The sequence below is a fragment of the Apostichopus japonicus genome, chromosome 16, assembly GCF_037975245.1.
Source record: "Apostichopus japonicus isolate 1M-3 chromosome 16, ASM3797524v1, whole genome shotgun sequence".
Classification (NCBI taxonomy): domain Eukaryota; kingdom Metazoa; phylum Echinodermata; class Holothuroidea; order Aspidochirotida; family Stichopodidae; genus Apostichopus; species Apostichopus japonicus.
Window position 1 is genome coordinate 45,655,494 of NC_092576.1, and position 25,617 is coordinate 45,681,110.

General features: G+C 37.9%; 1 protein-coding gene across 1 annotated transcript in view; it reads right to left on the bottom strand.

Moving 5' to 3' along the window:
* The window catches only part of LOC139982206 (uncharacterized), a 119,801-nt gene extending 100,829 nt beyond the window's left edge, over positions 1-18,972 (bottom strand). Inside the window, exons 1-3 of the mRNA XM_071994809.1 lie at positions 18,824-18,972; positions 4,108-4,175; positions 2,289-2,570 (exon numbers count right to left, since the gene is read on the bottom strand). Coding sequence (XP_071850910.1) covers positions 2,289-2,570; positions 4,108-4,168 — 343 coding nt within the window. The 5' untranslated portion in view covers positions 4,169-4,175; positions 18,824-18,972. The remainder of the gene's footprint in view (positions 1-2,288; positions 2,571-4,107; positions 4,176-18,823) is intronic.
* Between the last annotated feature and the right edge of the window lie 6,645 nt (positions 18,973-25,617).

Consider the following 25,617-nt stretch of genomic DNA (forward strand, 5'->3'; position numbering starts at 1 on the left):
AGACGTTATATCAATTAGCTTTGCTTACCCACTTAATAAATTCTCAAAGTGTGTAGTTCTACGGATAGTTATTTTAGTTTCCGCTTTTAACTATATTACTACGTTTCCCGTTACATTTCAGCAAGAGCAGCTGCATAGCGCATTCGCATTTCTACCGATGAAACCACTGGACAACACTTCAATCTAAATAGTATAGCAAAAATCATTGAGATATGACAAACAATATTCACATTGGTAGTTGATGACCAAGATGGAACCTCTTCTTGTATTCAGCATACAGATTAATCTCTACCACAGACAACATACTTCTTCTACACAATCTGGTACATATACATGTCGTACTTAACGAAGGCGTCGGGCAATTTTTACTACCTGGTCACCAAGATTTTGCGCCTGGTTTGCCTCTAAAACATCAAACTCGGCGACACTTTATATTCGTCAATGGCGCCTGGTCATTTCCCCAGTGTTACTACCCCCAAGCCTGAAGTTTTTTATTTGGCACTGCATCTTGACAATTGCAAAATACGACGGAAAACTTTAACGACGGAAGCAAATACACAATACTGATCATTTATGATGATATCGTCCATTCCAATGGCAACGTTGTATGTACCAAGCTCATTACACATTTTTGGACAGGCATGTATACAGCAACGTATATGGCAACTCCAAACGTTATCGACACATTTAAGTCAATGGAGATATAGTCGAGAGTTTCTACGGATGCTAACATAATTTCCAATGGACAACAGCTTCTATTCTTATGAAGTACAACGCACATGTTATCTAATAGGCTGGTCGGTGGGAGATACAGAAGATGATAAGACTAGGCTTTCGCAATTTGACCTCTGGTGACTCCAAATGACCTTTGTATTACTCCAAATACAATAGGTTTATTTTAAATGTTACTCATTCACACCAAATGTATGATTGGTCTAAGCTTCACTTCTTGATATATCGTGTTTACAAGGGTTTCACAATTTAACCCCTGATGAACCCAATTTCTTTAACTCAATGTGATACTCCTATTCCCTAAATACGAGATTAGTTCAAGCTTTCCTTCTTGAGATATCGAATTTACAAGCAAGGTGTCACACACAAACACCCGCACCCACGCATACGCCACCATGAATGCAAAGGTTACGATTATCATCGAAGCCCAAAAAGGCACAGCATGTATGAATACAATAAACACTGTCCTCTATTTAGAGATACAGTGCATATACTTTCATTTAAATCTGTATAGAAAAACAAAGTTTGTCACTAAATACCTGTCAATTTTTTATTGTCTTACAATACTGTAATTCTATATTCCTGGAGCACAAGAGATAGATTTTAGCAAGCACATCCATGCAGATATTGAATTCACACAACAGGAAGTTGGTGTCTTGATTGGAAAAGATGAGTAGGCCTATATTATCTTTAGCTCGCCTCTTGCGTTACGAATTTGTACAGGGATAAACAAAGAATGATATGCATGTTTATTCTAAAGACAACATAGTAGGAAGAATATTATTTAAAAAAAATTGTCTAAATAAAGAACCAAACATTTCCACAAATTATCCATTTTTCCTTTGTTGACACAGGATGACATTGGCTGCCGTCAGATATGACAGAAAATTACAGAAAGTTTTGAATATCTTCATTCAGATTGGGAAACTCATACCAATATATATGAACACGTGACATTTCAGAGTAGTCTGAAATGTGCTTACTTTCAATGAAAACGCGTAACACAATGAATGAACAAGATCACTATCAACGGTTAACATCTAACAATTATTACGGAGAGCATACACGTAACGTTATTTTAATCACACTTTGAATACCGCTGCAGTCAAAGTATTTACCTTTAATTTATTTCATGTCCCTCATTTGAAGTTCATTTTATGTATTTACAAATGCAACATTTCTTTCAAATCCCAGTCACCGATCTCTTTTTTTAAGAGCATAGAGTAACTACATATATAGGGACTTATCATTTTCTAGTTAGCTTCCTGTAACATACAAGATAAGTTCTTACTTTAGCTTAATTATGATTCTCCGAGACATCAGACATTTTCTCCTTTATCTGACTGTTCTTGTTTTCAACCTCACACCCTTCATTTAAGATAATCAAGTTAGTCAAAGCATATCGGTATCTAAGAAAATGAGAATTACTGTTTTCAAAGCTACGAGTAATAGCAACACTTAGTCATGATATAGCCCGATCTTCAGTACTTTGGTGACTTTTCTCTCTTGTTCGAATAGCTTTAAGCATGAAATGAATATATAGAACAGATGATTACCTTCGAGAGGAAGACTCTGGCCTTTCGATGCTTGGAAAGACTGTTGTATGCTCTGAGCGAGACCCGCCAGATGCAATTTGTGTAACATTTTCACAAGACCTGAAATACCAGTAGGAGCAATTAATCCTCGACTCTCCAAAAGATCCACCATGTCTTGGCCATGTGTCTTGGGATTCTTGATGCTTGCAATCTTGCCAGGTTTTAATCCAAGCAAATTTGATATTTTCTTAATCACGCGAAGATCCAGATAATCAGCTAGATCGTTTTTGAAACGACCAAAGCCTGCGACACAGAAACAAATGAAGGCGATGCAAAGAGATTCTTAAATACATGTGTTTGCTGTTTGATTTTTAGCTTGCATGATAAACAAGACATACAGTCATAGTTACGTGATGGAAACGATATGTAAAATAATGAAAAACGCCCACACCTTCCTCCCCGACATAAAATTCAACACGAAAGAAACTAAACCATCAAGCTAAAGCAAACATAGGTATGAGAAGATATTTTGACACAATTGCAAGTTAACGATGCAAAGGTTGTATGCATGCCAGAAGGATACTAATGCATAACTTTTCCACAGGTTATCGATAGGTGAACGTTGTTTGTATGCTTTTGACCATTATTCCAGATGGGCTGAACTATCATGCTGTCAGTCAAAATGGTAATTAGGTTTGTGTCTTTAATGTATACATATTACTACCACGACATAAATCAATGACGACATATGCATTCTTGGCTCACTTAATCCATGTAGTAGTTACCTATATCGTTAGCAGTTAAAGTACCAGTCTGTGATAATAGGCTGGTTAATATATCTGCAAAATCGATAGGTTTTCATCAGGTGCGAGGCAAAATTTGACGTACATACAGGTGTCTCAAATCTATCGTTTCTATCAAACTCTCCAGATTTTAATGCAATCAAATTTGATAATTGTTGAATCACGAGAAGAGGCCAATGGTCAGGTTGTTCGACTTTAAAAGGACCGAAACCTGTTTCTTGAACAAGTCAGTTTTTATACAAACTTCTAGAGTTTCCTAATCCTAATCGTTTCATCTGCACTATGCAGCAAAGTATGTTTTGCATAGGATATGGTTAGCACATAGAGTGAACCTCTTCTACCCTAGTTCAATATCTACTCCTATGCCCCTACTCGCTTAACACACCTTTGCAAGTTGAATGTCAAGTAAGGCCGCTTAAAGTTTTCTACTCAGAGTATCAAGTTGATTTTCTTCAAATATATGTATTATGTCACATGTTGTGGGCGAAATTACTTTGAACATGCATGGCCTATGATGCTCTCTCGTGCAGAAAAGAAAATTGAAAATGTTTAGCAGTTCTATTGGTGGCTATGGTTTGAAATATCAGGTCTAAACAGTTGTAGGAAGGTTGTGTCTACTTGATTCATCGAGTTAAGTTTAAACAAATACTCGAGTAAACAGGTATAGGTTGTATTCGAGAATGGGTACAAGTACTGAATCGAGCAGTATAAGTCTGTTATGGCTACTGTATTGTAAATTACTACATTGTCTGTTGCGAAAGAATCCTTTACAATGTAGTCCGCTGAGCATATACGCTTTGTTAAATGCGTACCTGAACAAAGGAATGTACACACAACCACTACCTTTCTTTCTGCACATTCAGTTATAATTCTTTAATTTTTTGTCTGCCCTCCACCTCCAACCTCTCCCACCCCGCCCCCTTTAAAAAATATATATGTTACTCTTATCTTGTGGTATGAAGTCTAGTTGACGCAAGGACAGAGAAAGCAATAAAATATGTGATCGGATTTTTTTCTCTTTTCTAAAAGTCTCTTACCTTCTGCAAGGTTTGTCCCTGTGTCCCTCCCGGTGCTTTGGGAGGGTTCCGCGTGTGCCATTATTGACCTGTAGAAGAAAAAAAACTGATGGGTAAGTTTCTGACGTCACCGTATTATTAACAACGAAAAATGTTACAAACGTCAGCTTAAAATATTCACTTTATCAAAAACACCACAAAAACACCACACGCGACTCAGCAATTCAACGTCAGAACTGTTTAGTGTTGCTTTCTTTTTATTTTTGCATTTTTTTAAGAAGGAACATAAACTAAACCTTTGACATGCAATAACCTGTAATTTTAACTCCGCGTAACATTAACATAAATAATAACAATTTGCAGATGAAGGAAACATGGACGTTTTGGTGCTGTTTTAGTCATAAGAGACATATATTACAAACGGTGTGCCATATAAATATCATTTTAACATGTGGAACTTCAGTGGTTAATAAAAACTCTTAACATTAATTTGTTCTGAGGTGAAAAGTTGAACGATATTTAATTACTCGATGGCGAAGAAGAGAGATATGGCGAAAGACTCTAGCTTTGACAGTATGTATATTAGATCCTCCTGCAAGCAGGAACTCGCGAAGAAGCCTAATTGGCTTATCAAAGCCGCAAGCTGACCAAAGTCAGTCTCTCACATTCATATTTAACGTCCATATTTAACGAATTGTTAATTGTCAACAACTCTGTAACTGGACGACATACATTAATCTGGGAGTGACTCGAACCGGGGACCTTATGATTGAAAGGCACCGGTGTTAACCACTGAGCTAACACTCCACAGTGTTGAAGTGGTTCGTCCAGTCCAGGAAGGGGAAGAGTTCAAGAAGAGAGCAGATGAGTGAGGAGTGAGCAGATGATCATGCAGATGGACGTTGGGGAAACTGAAAGTTTTGAGTGCGGCACGACTATGGCAGTGAGGGTGGATGAGGTAGGTGGGTTTAGCAGGGTTTAGTTTGATGAGCCATTGGTTTAATAGTTTGTTCGTGTGTCCAGGTTGCTGTAGAGATGTTTCGTGCCGATGGTGGACTAACAGCTACCTGTACAGATGACCACTTCGTCTGCAAACTTTGAGAGGCGGATATGAGCGGGCGGATGAGAGATGTCGTTAACGTGATTATGACAGGGGGTGGGGCGATAGCCATTAACCTCAGTAAAACTGAGCGGTTAGGGAGGAGGTTAGAGAAACGGTGGATGAGAGCAGGAGGGAGGTGAGAATGGCGGAGCTTGGAGCGAAAGCCGTTGTGCCAGACTGAGTCGAAGGTGTTTCAAATGTCCAGGAAGAGGTAGTAGTGTTTGTTTTTCTTTGAAAGCCCTCGTACACAGCATGGATGTAGTAAAGTAGTCTGTGGTGGATCGATGTACAAAGACTGCGGCTTGGAGAGGGGAGAAGTTAGAAGGGGTAGATATTGTTTTTAATAACACGCTCCAAGGTTTTCACAAGCCTGGGGAGAAGAGGGATGGGTGGATAGTTAAGTAGGCTGGCATGTGATTGTTTTGGTTTGCGGATCATACATAGTTTGTCTCTCTGCCAGGCGTCGGGGAAGTAACCAAGGCAAAGGCAGGCAGTGATTACGTTAGTCAGCATGGATATGGTGGATGGGGGGGGGGGGCAGGAGCATGTTTGTGGGATAGGTAAGTAATTTCGTCAATTCCAGACGAGGAATGTTTAGTGCTCTTGAGTGCCTTGGTGATTTCACCAGGGTTGATGACTTCTTTAAGATTGGTAGGGTGGAAGAGGGGTAAAAGTGGGTAAAATGGGGAAGAGGGTGGAAGAGCCGACATTTATTGTTGATGAGATTGGTCAAACTCGTCGAAACTGAGACCACAGAGATTTGAGACCAGGTGTTGTTGGTCTCGGAGACCTACAAGACTGCTCCCACCTTCTCTTTGTCTTGCCTCTCCCCCATTCCATCATATTTATTGGGGGCAACTGCTGTAAATCGTACTTGCTTCCAAGTTGTTTCAAGTACTCTTAAATATAATCTTGACGAAAAAAGCTCTGTGGCTCCTGATATCAAACACAAACAAAGTAACATCTATGATTTGTTAGTAAACTGTTGTGCTGCATTACTTAAGGCACCTGCTTGCACATATATTTTTGAAAAAGTCTACTATTAAAAGAAAGAAAGAAACATTAAGTTGTATTATTTATTGCAATATATTTTATTTTATATATGCTCGGTCAACGTTTGAACTCTTCTTATCAAATGAATTGGAAAGTACCACCAGGTAGTCGTCTTAAAATGTTGTATATTTGCTTAAAGGAGCTCATTGAGTTTCTTTGACAGCTTAGGAGAATCTGTGCAAAGATGTTTGAGCTACCCATATGTTAAACGTTTTTGCTCTTCTTGAAATAATGACTTTATTATGCAAATTTATAGTAAAAAAACAGTATAATTTTGCACTCTTTATATTGGAGGGCAATTATTTTACAAATCTACGCAACCACGAATGTGGGAGACATAATGGTTACATTTTTTCATTGGTGGCTTGACAATCAACATTTTTCGTCCAATTGAGATTCTTCTGCTTAATTTAGTTGGCCACACTAGGAGGGAAACCATCTTTTGCTCTTGAAAAAATCCAACCTACTTTGACTCGGCCAGAGATTGAACCTTCACTAATAAGAACTCCTTTTTCATCAAGTTAATAACATCACCAATGTATGTTTTGGTCCAGCCATGCTGTTTTAAATAAGCCTAGATGCTCCTATATAACATATTTTTTTCCTGTATTATTTCTCAGTGAAATCCAATAGGTTAAATCATAAGTATAAACATTCTAACTGACACTCTAGCATAGCTACTTCCGGTTCTTCTAATCGAAAAATCACCTTAATATTGTTCAAATAAATACAGGCAACGTGAATTGATAACACATCATATCTTATTTTCAGTTGAGCTTGACAACATAGAACAATGTGCTTTTAAGTGCGTTAAAACGGAACAAATAAACAATTAAACACATCCAACCATAACCATTCTGCATTAGATTAGACAGAATCGGAACTCATGATAGGCCTTTGGGCAACAGTTAACCCTATCTACATCTCAGTAAAAACCAAAATCAAAGAAAAGAAACACGTTGACGTTAAGCACAGTGAGTATATTTTATAGCGTAAGCCTAGGCCTATAATAACATGTATGATCATAGGTCCTATCCTAGGCCTTCATCTACTTTATACACTGTACTAGACCTTGGCCTACTAACGTAAAATTAGCCCTACTAGGCCTAGAGTAGTAGTAGTATTATTTCGTTATATTTGCTTACACTTTGCTTTTCGAATTTGGTGCCTGTCACCCACAAAAAGAATGCAAGTGGCAATGCGACACATTCGCCTAGCGGCTATCCAAAATCAAAATGCAATGTAAAAAAGAAATACTCCAACCAACTAATGATGCAGAACAAGTTTTATAAATTCAACTTCTTAAGTGAATAGGTATTTATTGAGGAGGAACTTTCTCCTTAAAATAATAAAAAAAAAGGAACATGCAAAATAAAGGTTACAGCGTTCTGTAATACTGCTTAGGAACACGTAGGCCTCCTGAATACTTAGAGATAACAGATTGCTTTGGCGCAATCTTTACCAGAGGATAACATATACTAGATTTAGCTTAACTACTGAAAAGGTTAAGACTTTCCAAAGTTTTGATACCCCTGGATCTTTTTCAATTGCGAGAGAGCAAACTGGCACGTATAAATTTAGTCTTAATATATATTAATTGGATATTCTTTTCTCTATAGAAGAATGAGATTATCTCTTCTAGTCTGAAGAGCTTTCCCCCCTTTACATCATGAAATTCTGATTTAACATTTATCTTAAAAAAAAAATGAGTTCTGAGTTGTCACTATGACGAATATTGCCTAAAGGTGTTGACAATACTTGTTGACACGTGGTTGCTGATATCAGGTTGTGGTAGGTGTTATAGTCGGTGATAAAACTATCCTCAAAAGCTTCCGGTCTTCGACCCAATGTGAGAGGAAAGTGGCAAATGGTTCCAGTTCTTAAACTGTCAGACGAGCTCTGCAATACAGCTTTACTTTATCCGGTCAGGTGATGTACTTCCATCCCAACTCTGCCGACAAGCTGCCCTATCCAGAACACTAAATATTGTGTGATACTGGAATCTCCAGGGAAAAATTGTGTTTCAAGCTTTCACAGTTAAATGCCAGATATTAATTAAAGTATGCCAGCCCAGGCTTCAATACAGGTATCCTATATATAGGATCCTGTGCCCCATGATATGAAAATCACAATATTGTAGCTCCGTCTTTTTCAGCTAAGAGATATAGCAGGACTCAATCCGATGATGGTATTTTGGAGAGTGAATAAAAATCTTATCCAACACTCACTTCACTGGCTGGATGTGATGTCACACATAATTAATAGTGTATCAATTTGCATAACTTGGCAATACAATACATTGTCATCTTGACTATGTCCTGCCCTGGTAGGTTTCTTTTGTGTGCACTAGCTATGCTATGCTACCCTGTACCTTTGTATTATTATACTATGCCCTGACCTGGTGATGTTTCTTTTGTATACATACTCAATTATGCTACCTTGTATTTTTGTAGTGAATAGAGGGATTAGGGTTTATGTAAATTGTCCTACATCCTTGGATACTACTTTCCAACATCAACAACAACCAGCATTGACTAAAGTAAAAGTTACTAAAAAAAACCTTTCTAAAATAAACAGCTGACAGATTGACTTCTTCTGTCATACAAATACAAATTAACTAAATTATACTATTCTAATGTGACAATTAACTCCCTCCTTTAATAAAATGTGTCTAACACATTTATACACATCTCACATTAGGATATTTGTTTCAGCCTATCCTGCACTGAAATCTCCTTCAATTTCCTCTGCTTCTCCCTAAGCTTCCTGAAATCACACATTTCCATACACTATTGGAAATGAATTTCTTACAGCTCTTTGCTGATGAAGGATAAGAAATTGGCTTGCATTATTTCTGTACTTCTACTCAAGTAGTCAGCCCCTACATTATCGGCTCCCTTTATCACTTGGATGCGGTAACGATATGGCTGTAATGCCAGTGCCCACCTCATTATCCTTCCATTTGCCACTTTCGACTTCCGAATGCATGTCAATGGTTGATGGTCTGTCTCTATTACAAATTCCTTGCCATAGAGATATGGCTCAAACTTGAGTACAGCCCAGACTACGGCCAAGCATTCTCTCTCCATCACTGAGTATCTCATTTGACTCTTGTTCAGCTTTTTGCTAGCATAGGCTACTGGAAATTTTTCACCTGCAAACTCCTGAAGAAGGATCGCACCAACTCCTGTATCCGAAGCGTCTGTCCGAAGTGTGAATTCCCTGTGGAGGTCGGGGAGCTGAAGTATCGGTGAGCTTGCAAGCTTACTCTTCAGTGTTTGGAATGCCTGTTCCTGGCTCTCGCCCCATCTAATCACGTTTGGTTCCCCTTTCTTCGTACAGTTAGTCAGTGGTACTGCCACGGCTGCGAAGTTTGGTACAAACTTCCTGTAGTAACCTACCAACCCTAAGAATGATCTCACTTGAGTCTTTGTAGTTGGTCTCTCTGCTTGCTGAATGGCTTTAATTTTGTCAGGTTTGGGTTTTACTCTACCTTCTCCTATAATATGTCCTAAAAATTCCACCTCATTGTACCCAATGAAACATTTTGTAGGTCTAGCCGTCAAGTTGGCTTTCTTGATTCTTGTGAAGACTTCTTTTACTCTCTGGAGATGTTCCTCCCATGTCTGAGTGTGTATCAGGATATCATCTACATAACTATGGACATTCTCAATTCCTTTAAGAAGCTTCCTCATCACCCTGTTGAATGTAGCACCAGAATTCACAAGACCAAATGGCATCATATTGAACTCGTATAACCCATCATGAGTCACAAATGCTGTTAATGGCTTCGACTCTTTTGCCATTGGGATTTGCCAGTAACCTTTGCTCAGATCGATTTTACTGAAGTAGCAATCCTTGGATAACTTTGCAAAAATCTCTTCCTGGTCTGGAACAGGCTCAGCATCAAACTCCGTGATCATGTTAATTTTGCGTGTGTCGCAACAGGCCCTCAAAGATCCATCCGGCTTCTTTAATGCTACCAACGGACAAGCGTATGGACTTTTGCTGTGCGATATTACGCCCATCCTCAGCATACTTTGGATCTCCTTGCGGATATCATCTCGAAGAGCATGTGGTATTGGATAAGGTTTACTCCTTATAGGTGTTGTATCGCTGACTTTGATGACATGTTCACCGAGCTTTGTCTTCCCCGGTAGGTCAGTCAAACTGTCTTCAAACTCTGTCAATATTTGTTGTACCTGTTGAGTTTTTGTTTTTCCTAATTGTCCGCTGATATTCACATCAGTACTTCGCTCCTTCTGAAACATAGGTGGAAGATGTATAAGATCATCTGTGGAAAATGATTTGAGTTCAGATATACCAGATTCCTCTTGTGGTTCATCTTCTAGAACCGATGTGCAGACAACTTCATACATACTTTGTATTGGCATCTCGAACATAGTAGCTGCCACTTCACGTCTGTTATATTTCTTTAGCAGGTTGGCGTGAAATGTTTTGACCCTATGGCCAAAGTCTATTTTGTAGTTCATCGTACCAACTTTCTCCACTATTGGAAATGGTCCCTTCCACTGCATAAGTAGCTTGTTCTTATCAGTGGGGAGAAGGAGGAGGACTTCTTCTCCTACTTTCATGTTTCTTACTCTTGCTTTCTTGTTGTAGTACGTTTTGTACCTTTGTCTAGACTTCTTGAGCTCCTCACGTGCTAGTTGACATGTTTGCTCCAAACGTTCCTGTAAGTCCAACACGTACTGGTACACAGTCTTCGTCTCACTTACTTCTGATTCGCCGGTCCATAATTCCTTAAGAATCCGCATAGGACCACGCACGGTCCGCCCATATAGCAGTTCAAATGGCGAGAAGCCTGTGCTTTCCTGTGGCGTTTCCCTGTACGCAAACAGTAGGGGATCTATATATCTGTCCCAATCTTTAGGCCTTTCATCGCACATCTTCTTTAACATTGCTTTCAATGTGCCATTAAATTTCTCTACCAACCCATTGCACATGGCATGGTACGGAGTCGTGGTTAATCGGCGAATTGACAATAATCGGCTAACTTCTTTCATGACGCCAGAGACAAACTGAGATCCTTGGTCAGTTAATACTTCTTTTGGGAAGCCTAATCTTGAATAAATTCCAAGGAGTTCCTCAGCTACTGACTCAGCTTCAATGGTTTTCATTGGTACTGCTTCTGGGTATCTAGTTGCGTAGTCAACTAAAACCAATATGTATCGATGTCCACGCTCTGTGGCTGGCTTGATCGGTCCTACTAAGTCTACTGCTACCCTTTGAAATGGTTCTTCAATCAGCGGCATACTTCCTAATGGTACTTTAGTAACACGACCTTTAGGGAGGGTTCTTTGGCATACATCACACGACTGACAATACCTGGTAACGTCTGCTTGCATTCCAGGCCATGTAAAGTCACTCATTACTTTATCACGCGTCTTTTTGGATCCTTGATGACCCCCTAGAATCGATTCGTGTGCTACCTTTAATACATGATCTCTGTAGTCAACTGGAACTACTACCTGCCTAAATCTGTTTCCAAATTCCACTCGAGGAGAACTAAATTCTCTGTAGAGAATGCCACTGGACTTCACATATTTATGAGTACTCCCATTTTTACTCACTTTATCATCTCCTGTTTCGGCTAACTGTCTGATTTTTTCCAAGGTGGGGTCCTGTTGTTGCTTTTCACGTAGCATGTCTGCAGTAACCTCTTCACCAATCGGGGACGATACCTTTAACTTTTTAAAGGGCTTCTCTTTTGCTTTGCTCTGACTCCTTGTCTGTGCTGCGGCAACTGTATTTGGGTCATCATCATTCCTTATTGCCATAGGCTTGGTTACATTTGGTGGTGGTTGTACTGGTTGATCCTGTGTCTGTGACTCTTCCCAATTCGGGTCTGGATTGGTAGGTTCTCGTACACCTGGGACATTCCCTAGAATTAAATCATAGACTGGATCATTCATACACAAGGCCGAAACTGAACCTGAGAAGTATGGAGTATCCACGAGTATGTTGGCAACGGGATATTGTCGTACCGTACCGTCAATCAGGATGCAAGTTTTAACGTCACCTGTCATTTGGCTGGGCTTGACGTACTGAGATCTTACAACTACACCACTGCATCCACTGTCCCGTAATACTTTAACACTTTGATTCCCTATCTTACCCATTTGAACAGGCATCGACGATAAATTCTGATCTTTACATGCGGCTGTAACTTGAGTCAATACAGTTAACTTGTGACCACAATCTAATGTGAAGAATCCCTTCTTACTTGCTTGGAATAGATGAGGATCTGGCTTTACCATCATGAATGCCCCAATGTCTGTACATGCACCGCCAGTTTCCTTTTTGTCTGGAAGGTTCTGTTCGGTCAAAGTTGAGGCGCGTTTCTCCATCATGTCACTAAATACATCTGTCATAAGAGCCATGGTTTGCATTCGCTTTGTCCTACAGTCTCTTGCAAAGTGGCCTGGTTTATCACAAATATAGCATTTCCTGGGTTCACTTCTCTGCCCAGAATACGTTTTCCCTTTCTGATTTTGTTGCTGGAACTTCTGATTGTGATTGTGGAATCTTCCGTTGTTACGATTCTGGTTCCTCGTGGAATTACTGTTTTGAGTACTTCTACTATTCTTGGAGTGACCAGGATACCAACCTCCATGTGCTTCTACATATTGATCGGTAAATTCACCCATTGTTGTGATGTTCTTCGGCTTTCTTTCTTTCAGAAATGTTTCCAAATCTTTGCTACATGAGTTCAAGAACTGCTCTCTCAATATTATGTCTTGGAGTTGTTCATAAGTAGTTACTTCCTCTAATTCCATCCATCTATGGAGATAATTCTTTAATTTTGTGACATACTTGGTTCCTGTATCTTCATGTGCAGGTCTAATATCACGAAATTTCTTCCTAAAACCATCGGCTGTAAGGTGGTATGCACGTAATAAGGCTTGCTTTACCTTGTCGTAATCTTTGGAATCCTCAAGTGAAAGTGATGAATATTCAAACAATCCACAACCTTGAATAAGTGCTGAGAGACTTGTGGCCCATACAGTATCCCTATCCCAACCTTGCAATGTGGCATAACGTTCAAATCTATTGATATATGCATCAATGTCGTCTTTCTCTTGGTTGAATGGTGGCAGTTTAGGTGGTCTACTTCTTGCTGCACTACCATTACCATGATAACCTCCATTGCCTATCTGTGCTTGTGCCTCAGCTTGGGCTAGCTTTGCTTCTTCTATCTTGAGTTGTATTTCTAACTGCTTTGCCTTTTCTCTTTCTATCTTTTCTTGTCTCTGCCTATCTTCTTCTTGTTCGTGTGCGTCAATCGCCCTTTGCTTAGCTCTTCGATCTCTTTCTTCATCTCGTTCTTGCTTAAGCTTGTCCCTTTCATCATCTAAGAATTGTTTTAGTTCTACACCTTTGAGACCTAACTTTTCTCCGATTGACACAAGTTTTTCTAACTCTAGTTGACTAGTCATGACTAATGTATAACAATGACAATGTATTGAAACCAATTACTGATGCCTGCAGTTTAGTTTAGAGTGCGCGCAATTTATAGTTACATCCGACAACAATGTAATTTCATATCATAGGTAACACAGTTGTACGATTAAACAACAATGATACACTAATTGTGTAAGTGGATTTCACGTCTGGCATAAAACATGTAAAATACAAAACACAATTAACTACTTGCCAACCAACATTACGTTAGATGTTGCTTCAGTTCTTGTCGGGACCGCCAGTAAGACGCTAGAATGGAAGTACACAGGTAGACCGACCAAATAAGAGCTGCTCTTGCGGAATTCGTCTGCGAATACAAGTAAATACAAACAATTAATATACATATAATTCACAGGTTGAATTTTATGACACCAACCAGTTATGTATTTTTCACTTCTGTCAAAGAAAATGCTTATGCTTAAATCTTGGATAGAATTCCCGGACAGGCCCCCATTTAATTGTCGCCCACAAAAAGAATGCAAGTGGCAATGCGACACATTCGCCTAGCGGCTATCCAAAATCAAAATGCAATGTAAAAAAGAAATACTCCAACCAACTAATGATGCAGAACAAGTTTTATAAATTCAACTTCTTAAGTGAATAGGTATTTATTGAGGAGGAACTTTCTCCTTAAAATAATAAAAAAAAAGGAACATGCAAAATAAAGGTTACAGCGTTCTGTAATACTGCTTAGGAACACGTAGGCCTCCTGAATACTTAGAGATAACAGATTGCTTTGGCGCAATCTTTACCAGAGGATAACATATACTAGATTTAGCTTAACTACTGAAAAGGTTAAGACTTTCCAAAGTTTTGATACCCCTGGATCTTTTTCAATTGCGAGAGAGCAAACTGGCACGTATAAATTTAGTCTTAATATATATTAATTGGATATTCTTTTCTCTATAGAAGAATGAGATTATCTCTTCTAGTCTGAAGAGCTTTCCCCCCTTTACATCATGAAATTCTGATTTAACATTTATCTTAAAAAAAAAATGAGTTCTGAGTTGTCACTATGACGAATATTGCCTAAAGGTGTTGACAATACTTGTTGACACGTGGTTGCTGATATCAGGTTGTGGTAGGTGTTATAGTCGGTGATAAAACTATCCTCAAAAGCTTCCGGTCTTCGACCCAATGTGAGAGGAAAGTGGCAAATGGTTCCAGTTCTTAAACTGTCAGACGAGCTCTGCAATACAGCTTTACTTTATCCGGTCAGGTGATGTACTTCCATCCCAACTCTGCCGACAAGCTGCCCTATCCAGAACACTAAATATTGTGTGATACTGGAATCTCCAGGGAAAAATTGTGTTTCAAGCTTTCACAGTTAAATGCCAGATATTAATTAAAGTATGCCAGCCCAGGCTTCAATACAGGTATCCTATATATAGGATCCTGTGCCCCATGATATGAAAATCACAATATTGTAGCTCCGTCTTTTTCAGCTAAGAGATATAGCAGGACTCAATCCGATGATGGTATTTTGGAGAGTGAATAAAAATCTTATCCAACACTCACTTCACTGGCTGGATGTGATGTCACACATAATTAATAGTGTATCAATTTGCATAACTTGGCAATACAATACATTGTCATCTTGACTATGTCCTGCCCTGGTAGGTTTCTTTTGTGTGCACTAGCTATGCTATGCTACCCTGTACCTTTGTATTATTATACTATGCCCTGACCTGGTGATGTTTCTTTTGTATACATACTCAATTATGCTACCTTGTATTTTTGTAGTGAATAGAGGGATTAGGGTTTATGTAAATTGTCCTACATCCTTGGATACTACTTTCCAACATCAACAACAACCAGCATTGACTAAAGTAAAAGTTACTAAAAAAAAACTTTCTAAAATAAACAGCTGACAGATTGACTTCTTCTGTCATACAAATACAAATTAACTAAATTATACTATTCTAATGTGACAGTGCCAATGTCGACATCCCAAGCGCCTACAGTAATAATGAAACCGTACATCATGCACACTATAAGTAAAACGAAGACCTCACCCGAACGAGTGTACAGACTACGTAATGTTTACAATAGTTACGCGCTCGTCTAGTAAAAGAAATAATGTTGTCTGTTGTAAATATTGAATAGCCCCATCGGATGGGAAAAGTCCTTATTTACAGTAGCATGCATCACCACATAAGGACTTGTGGAGCAGAAGTTCTTATTTGGCGATAGATAACAAACATAAAGACTTATGAATAAAAAGATCAGTATAGTACAGTTTCGGCGGTCATTATGTGACAATGTAATGACCGCATGATAAATAATATGTTCTTTCTCAGTATGTGGCGGTGGTAATAGCGCCACATAAGATCTTGTTTTTGTTATAATGTGGCAGCAATTTGTATTTCACATAATGACTTAGATCCACATAATTTGTGTCCCTTTGGCGTTGCATACAGTTAGTGATATGATATCATTTAAATGCATTATATGGTCAAAATATGTTTTGAAACATTTCTCGTATTTTATGAGTATCGACACACTAACCCGTATTGCCCGCAAAGGAAACCTCGTGTTGTCTTCGCTTTTCATACAAATTCCATGCGCAGACATTAGGAGCGCCTGTGCTCAAAAGCCACTAAGTTCACAATAGTGTCGATATATAAAATTTGTCAGTTTGATAAATTTGATAACACCAGTCGCTTCATGATATCAATATACAAAACTGGCGAAACAATAGGAACACTAAATGTTTAACTTAAAGTAATCCATACATAAAATATGTTTACTGCTCATATTACTCCAAGTAAAAATGTTCACTACGGCTTATTTTAACTTGCACACCAATCATATAGTGATGTACAACTATGCTAGGCCTATACCTGTACCACGATATAGTTAGACACTACAGATGACCATTTAGCGAATTATTGCATTATCTGAGGTTTACATTAATAAGAGAAATTATACCGGTATGATATCAAGGTAAAGTTGCAGTATAGTCTGTCTACTGCTAAAACTAGAACCCAAATTACCTGGAATTCCCCTAATTGGTGTAGGTAGAATTAACGGTATGCTAGGGGCCTTATAACGATGTACTAGTTGCTACTGCATGGCATTGTAGGATTTGAAGATTTTACTTTCAAGTTCGATAAATAACATTGTAGCCATAGCCCAATGTGTGTACCTGTACATATACCTTAGTGAAAAACAGGAACCACTATCCCACTGATACAGATGAAACATTACAACAATATGAAAATTTGGACTTGATTCAGCTAGCCATGGCTGTTACAGAGTGTTGGATTAAGAAAAAGGTTTACTTTGCTTTATATCTGATCGGATGGAGGTACAATTATTGGGTTAGAGTGCAGAGGCCAGCAATAGAGAAGATTCCTGGGAGTGAATCCCTCGTAAATGTAACACTTTCAGATACTAGGTCTTTTTTCATAGAGATTTTAAAGGACAGAAATACTTTTTTTTGGGGGGGAGGGGATAGGTGAGGGGGGACCGTAAGAGTGTTTGAAATTACGTCTACCTCACAGCTCCTGCCTTTTGTGCTAGGGGCATACCTAAATAGTGAGTTTTTGTTTGATGAAGTTAGACCGGTTGCAATGATAACATCGATATTAACATGGAAAAGTAAAATATTTTACTCTCTCAGTTGAAAATGCTATCTCAAAAACATTCCTAACCCTAGGTATGGTTCTTTGAATTTATAGTATTTTGGGCAGGAAATCAGTTCCCTACTACAAAAATTGGTTGATCACGTGTATAGGGTTGTATGTGTTTGTTAATTTACAAAAATTATATGAGTATGTAGTTTTTAACCTTAAAAATGCAAACAATTTACTGCATTGTTTTTGTCAATACATTTTAGTCTACTGAATATAGGAATAGTTATATGTAAATGGTGCAGATCTCTCCATGGGAACACATTATCAAGCCTTTGTTGCAAAAGCAATACCTATGAGTATATTATTCGAGCACAAATGGCTGCCAAAACCTTTAAGCTCAGGAAAGCAGTGTTTGTATCTCTATTAGCCATACAACCGCTCAATATTGTTCCCCATCAAAGATGGTACTTCTCGGTGTGCATATTTACATGTGACATCTAGACTTCTCAGCGGAACCAGTTTACTATCATTCCTAATTTCAAATTTCTGATTAAGTTTTCATGGTTGTACAACAGATTATGTAAAACAACATTTTGTTGCCACTAGATTATCTATTCTTTTCGTAAATACCCATTAAGTTACATTGTATGCACACAGCATTAGCCTATAGGCTACAATAGTACTTTCGACAAACACTTCCTTATTCCGCATCGGTTTCTCTAGTGCGCAATCACGGAAATCGGGTGAACGGACCACACCCTTGAAAGACGTATAAGTACGGAGTAGTAAGTACAGTGTTACATGCATACTACTATTGATAAGAACCAGTACTAAATGGACTTCAAATGCCATCTACCTTCTCATTTTAATACGCTACACTTCCTCAGATTATGTTCTACTTAAGAATATATATAATTTATTTATTTTCAAGACAACATTAAAGTGCCCATAACCACTATAAATATGACGTCGTATCTTCATTATTCGCTCCCTCTCAGCAGTAAAATTACAAGATAGTCCGGGTTAGTCCCCTCTGCCGCTCTCCTTGAAAGAGGTCAAACTTAAGAGTGGCAAAATGGAACCTACTTGACAAAAAGTTTCAAACACTACCATAAGGTACCGATAAATACATATTTTTGAACAAAATGACACCCATTCAAAATTGAGATCGCAAGTAGCTACTTTTTATCTCAAACATCCCTAACAATTGATATAGGCCTACTTATGGTAGTTACGAATTGTGACAAAAAAAATGTGTCTGAGTTAATGGACAAGCCGTAATATTAACAACTCTATCGCAATGTTATTAATCTAACATACAACCAAATGAGTTGTAGCCTACAATAATGTCTTGTAATCATATAGAGATAAATAAAATACTACTATAACTAGCTTAATTCTGTGACCTAAATGTAGGCAAACATATAGTATGCAAAACGTTGTGCTAATAGAATTGCGCTGATAATGAATTATGACTGGGCCTATACATGAAATCATAAGTAACTTAGTTTGTACGTACACTTCAATTCGCCTGATCCAATCTTCTCTTTAAACAAAATAAAAGACGGCTCCGTGATGTAAAATAATCACTATGGCATTCTGCCGCCAACTTTAACGTTAGAGTAGTTCTCGAGAGTGTATGTCATAATGCAGCATAGTTTAGTGAAGAGCGCAAACCCGGAAGAGACATTGTCCTTAAACAGTTATAGATTGCTCACGCGATATACATATAACATACACAATATAAATGTAAAATAAATGAAGAAAAATAATGTAAAATACAATGTAAGGTCAATAGCACGACTATCCTTTGTTGTAAAAAAAATCCAAACAATTTATAAACTGATTAAATTCGGTTTCATTTTCTCTTTTACACGCTGTAAGTTGAACAATGTGTTTGTAAAGTGTTGAATGAATCACCTCAATTGAATTTTCCATTAGAGTACTCTGTATGGAATCATAGCCATCCATCTTAAACATGAAATATTAAATGTCTTTAGTGAAACCCTCGAGTCTGTAACACTTTCAGATACTATATGTTTTCTCATAGATATTTTAAAGGACAGAAATACTTGTCAGTAATCCATTTTTGCATTCAGCTATTGTTTAAATGTATTTATTTTTATTTTATTTTATTTTATTTATTTTTTATTTTTATTTTTTTTTGGGGGGGAGGGGGAGGGGGGAGGTAGGAGTGTTTGAAATTACGTATACCTCATAGATCTTGACTTTGGTGCTAGGGGCATACATAGAAGATCAATTTTTCTTTGATATAGTTGGACTTATTCCGGTTGCAATGATAACATGCGATATTAACATGCAAAAGTAAAATATTTTACTCTCTCAGTTGAAAATGCTATCTCAAAAACATTCCTCAGTTAAGCTCAGGAAAGCAGTGTTTGCATCTATATTAGCCATACAACAACTCAATATTGTTCTCCACCAAAGATGGTACTTCTCGGTGTACATATTTACATGTGACATCTAGACTTTTAAGCGGAACCAGTTTACTATCATCCTTAATTTCAAATTTCTATTCAAGTGTTTACGGTTGTTCAACAGATTGTATAAAACAACATATTATTTGCCACTAGTTTTTCTTTTCTTTTCGCAAATACCCGTTACGCTACATTGTATGCATACAGCCTCAGCCCTAGGCTACAATAGTAATTTGGAAAAACACTTCCTTATACCGCAATGGTTTCGCTAGTGCGCAATCACGGAAATCGGGGGAACGGACAACACCCTAAAACAGACGTATAAGTGCGTATGGAAATACAGTGTTATATCACGTACATATCCCATATACATGCAGTATATGCTTCACGATATTGCACAAAGCTTATGCACTATGGATATTAGGCAAACACATGCATAGTCATATTGATAAGAACCAGTACTAAGTGGACTTCAAATGCATTCTACCTTCTCATTGTAATATGATATACTTCCTCAGATTATGTTCTATTTAAGAATATATATAATTTCTTTATTTTCAAACAGTATTGAAGTGTCCATAACCACTATAAATACGACGTCATATCTGCATTATTTGCTCCCTCTCAGCAGTAAAATTACAAGATAGTCCCCTCTCTGCCACTCTCCTTGAAAGTGGTCGAACTTAAGATTGGCAAAAGGGAACCTAATTGACAAACAATTTCAAACACCACCATAAGGTAACAATAAATAAATATTTTTGAACAAATTGACACCAATTCAAAATTGAGATTGCAAGTAGCTATTTCCTATCCCAAACATTCCTAAAAAATAATGCAGACCTACTTATGGTAGTTACGAATTGTGAAAAAAAATCATGTGTCAGAGTTAATGGACAAGCCGAAATGCTAACAACTATATCGCAATGTTATGAACCAAATGAGTTGTAGCCTACTAGACTGGTCTATAACAGTATAGAGATAAATGAAGTACTACTATAATTAGTTTAAATATACGACCTACACATAGGCAAACATATAGTATGCACAACGTTGCGCTAATTAGATTGAGCTGATAGTTAATTATTTCTGGGCCTTATATGAAGTCATAAGTAACTTAGTTTGTACGTACACTTCAATTTGCCCGATCCAATGTTCTCATAAACCAAATTTAAAAACGATCCCTTGGTATATAATAATCACTATGGCTTTCAGCACACATCTTTATAGTTGAAGTCAAGCTGCATTTTCGATGTCATAACGCATCATATGGTTAAGTGAAGAGCGCAAACCCGGAACAGAGTCTGTCCTTAAACAGTTATAGAATACTCATGCGATACATTTCTAACGTACACAGTATCATAATAATGTGAGTTCAATACTGTCTAACATGCACTGCCTGCTAAACTGGCGGAAGGATGCAATAAAGGTTAATGCAAACATCTTCTTATATATTTCTTAGATATACTCCTCGCACGGTCATTTCCTTTGCCGGTATTATCCACAAAATGTATAAACTGATTGAATTTGGTTTCATTTTCTATTTTAAACGCTGTAATTTATAAAAGGTTTCTAGAGCTGTAGCCATATGAACATATAGATATAGACATAGATGTAGGAATTGGGACGGGCTGCAGCTCACCCCACCCCACCCCCCTAACCCCTTCCCAAAAAGAACATATTTCAGTTGAAATTCGGACAATATGCTGATATTGTTTCGGGCATTGCCCAAAAAATTATTAATGATCTTGTTTGATGAGAGACATTCCTAAAATGCCTGTCGTGCTGACATGCCGACTAGGTATGGACAATCCACTTAATATTTACGTAGGTCATTACATTAGTCATTGAGCTCTGTGCTATTGATATGTGGGCAAAATAGTCAAGTTAGTTGCCTGTCGTTATTGATGTGTGATGTGTTTAATGACCAATTGCATATTAATAAACATGTTTCCGAAGATTAACAATGTTATTATGTTTAAAAAAGCTATATATATATTGCCGGTAGAGGTGATGAAAAATGAATTAGGATTTTAAGCACTAAGATAGGATGAAAGAGGAATATCACAAAATTAAATCTTAGAAAATAGCAAAGATCTGTATGGTTACAACGGTTTTCTAAACGTGACCTCTGGTCCAAATCCAGCTTTCACTACAAATGTCTTTGCTATTTTCCATTGTTCAAACTCTCCCGGTTAGTTTCCGTTATTCGTTTAATGTTATGAATATAGAATCTTTTCAGCAAGAGTTTGATCAATATAAGAGATGTAATCATTACAAAAAGCTTTGCGACCTCAATGTAATTTTCAATGCTATTATCAATACATAAAAACGGGTTGATAAACCCGGGCAGAATCCGTTGTATTTGTCAATGATTTCCCTAATAACTTCCAGAGTTGCCAGCTTGTATTGTAGATGATGTATTTAAGATGGTTTGAAGGAGTGCGGTTGTGAAGGAATGATTTGTAGTTCGTACTGTTTTTCTTCTTATTTTGTAGTTACAGGACAAAGAATACCGGAAGTAATCCATGGAACGACTTTCTGAGAACTCTTAGTTATGTGACATTTAAGTGGATAATTATTGCCATAGAAATCCTTAATGGAATCAATGAAATAATTATATCAGGGTACGTAATTTCATTAAATAACCCAAACTGGTTGGAGTCTGATATAATGTCCGATAGTTTCTGTAAAATAGATACAACTATGTATATAGAAACCATCACCACCACCTCTTTACTCCTCACTGCCAACATTTATGAAATTATAATTTTTAAATTTTTTAAATACTATCTGGCGTTTTATTATTAACCCTGGTCTCAGTCACGACTACTACTGAGAAGTTGGAGTAGTGAATAAGAAATCACATTAGGCCTACAAATATTATAAATGAAACTAACAATGATTTTCTCATACATAACAGGAAGCAAGACGAGTATGATTGTCTGTTTCGTTGTAAACACTAAGTTAATCCACTGCTGTAATACAGAAATCATCGATTCATTCGATTTCATTTTTCATTTCCGTGATTTCTTGTGTAGATTTATCGGGCTTGCATTCCAGGTAATGATTTTTTGGCCTGTTTTTTTTTTAGGTTGTCCTTGGGAAAGCGTTCCGACGTTTATCCGAAGCCCTACCAATGCCTGCTTGCAACATCACTTCAAGCTTAGGGTTTGAAAATACTGTAGCAAAAAAACTACGTGTTTCACCCTCGTATGTTTTTGTTAAATGTCCACTGCGCTCCGCGGAGGCAACGAAGTATTTTTAGAGCCAGTGGCACAACGGTCACGTAACAGATTTTGTTAGCATTATTGAAGTGTGCGTGCGCGCTACAATATTGGCATAACTTGCCAAGTGAACAAACCTACATGACTGGACGTTACAAATTAAAGTTTCATAGACACTCACATTAGACATTCACACTACTTGTAAGTACAACTTTCTCAGGCAAACCGTTCCACTCATTCACAACCCTATTATATGAAAAAGTTATGCCGAATATGAATCCTACTTTGTGACTTTTGGAGTTTAAGACAATAACCTCTGGTACAACTACTATTAGCAAACATAAAATAATCGGTGAAGGATACATTTTCAAAACAATACACAATCTTGAAAACCTGAATCAAGTCACCACGTAACCTCCTAAGCTCCAGTGTGGTGATATTTTTTCTCCTGGAACTATTTCATTTCTTTTGCACACTCTAAAAATTTAACATTACAAAATGGCGGAACAATTCCTCGTGTTTATTCCTGTTACGATGTGATACAAGATAATCCACATACACACAGTGTGGAATGAAAGAACGTCTCCGTTACTTCCTGTATATAGAATCGAAGTATTACAACCCCTGAACAGATAGTTTCCTGTTTTGAGAACTTCCGTATCAAGTTATATATAAAGCATGTAAAGTATGTACAGTCCTATATTTAGAACATTGGCAAATTAATCAACACCTAGACTGATCCTCTTGATTTGATTCGATCACGAAAAGGTTCTGACGATCATGATGTCAGAGAGTGTTCCATGATATTATTGATGTAGTTGTGTAAGTATATTTAGTGTCGTTATCGAACCCCATCATCCTCTTTCTATGACGTGATAGAGGGATAGCAGTTTCTAAAATGATTTATGGTATTGTTTAATTCAGTTGTATTTATCTTCAAGTGGGAAGTACCGCTATTTCCACCTTCCACCTTCTTCACGGTTGTCACTCTCTGTAACCACGCGATGCTCCACCCGAGAAATAGTAATATGCTATTACCCACAAGGCGTATTAGATACGTAGAAATAACGTAATATTTAGTCGAAAAGTGCATTGGTTGGATTCAAGCGCACAATCTGTATATGAATACGACTGTAACCTTTATATCGATTGACCTTAAATGTTCGTCTTTTGTTTTAAATCGCGCTCAGACAACACTTACATAACTAAGTTACTTCCTTATCGAGAGTACGTAAACAATGTGATAAGGCAAGAAGGAAGCGTTCAGATTGACCTCAAAATGAAAGTAACTATTAAGTACAGTTCCATTACGTTTATCAAATAACATCACGGGTTACACAAACAAATGCTCACCGGCATTCATAGCGAAAAGATGTTACTTACATTTTGTATTGGATAATGTACCTGAAGATCATTTAATCTGTTGAATTGTTGACTGTTTAATGAATATGATTTTTATTATGATTTTGATATTAAGAAAGCTAGATATTTTTGTTATAGAAAATGATCGTCTGCGTTAAAATATAAACCCAGCGACGTCCTAGGTTCCAGGCAAACATAAATCCTCAACTTTAAAAATTGATTATCACACTGCGAATATTAGTCGTAGGGGCAAAACAAATTTTCAGAACGTTAAGAAACTTCGTCAGAACATCATTGCAAGTCTGGGTTATAGCGACCACATTTAATGATATTTATCCCCTTCAAATCTTTGCACAAATCATAAATGGTACCACAATCTGAAATATTGAAAGCTTTAATGGACACACATGCAAACAGAGGCATTACAGGGGCACCTCTAGGAATTACTCATACCTATCAGCTCTAAGGGACACACATGCAAACAGAGGCACTACAGGGGCACCTCTAAGCATAACTCATATGTGTCACCTCTAATGGACACACATGCGAACAGAAGCAATTCAGGGGCACATCTATAGGCATTACTCATACCTGTCAGCTCTAATGGACACACATGCAAACAGAGGCACTACAGGGGCACCTCTATAGGCATTACTCATACCTGTCAGCTCTAATGGACACACATGCAAACAGAGCCACTACCGGGGCACATTTAGGCATTACTCATACCTGTCAGCTCTAATGGATACACATGCAAATATAGGCACTACAGGGGCACCTATAGGCATTACTCATACCTGTCAGCTCTAATGGACACACATGCAAACAGAGGCACTACAGGGGCACCTCTAGGCATTACTCATACCTGTCAGCTCTAATGGACACACATGCAAACAGAGCCACTACCGGGGCACCTTTAGGCATTACTCATACCTGTCAGCTCTAATGGATACACATGCAAATATAGGCACTACCGGGGCACCTTTATGCATTACTCATACATGTCAGCTCTAATGGACACACATGCACATAGAGGCACTACCTGGACACCTCTAGGCATTACTCATACATGTCAGCTCTAATGGACACACATGCGAACAGAGGCACTACAGGGGCATCTCTAGGCATTACTCATACCTGTCAGCTCTAATGGACACACATGCAAACAGAAGCACTACAGGGGCACCTCTAGGCATTACTCATACCTGTCAGCTCTAATGGACACGCATGCACATAGAGGCACTGCCTGGACACCTCTAGGCATTACTCATACATGTCAGCTTTAATGG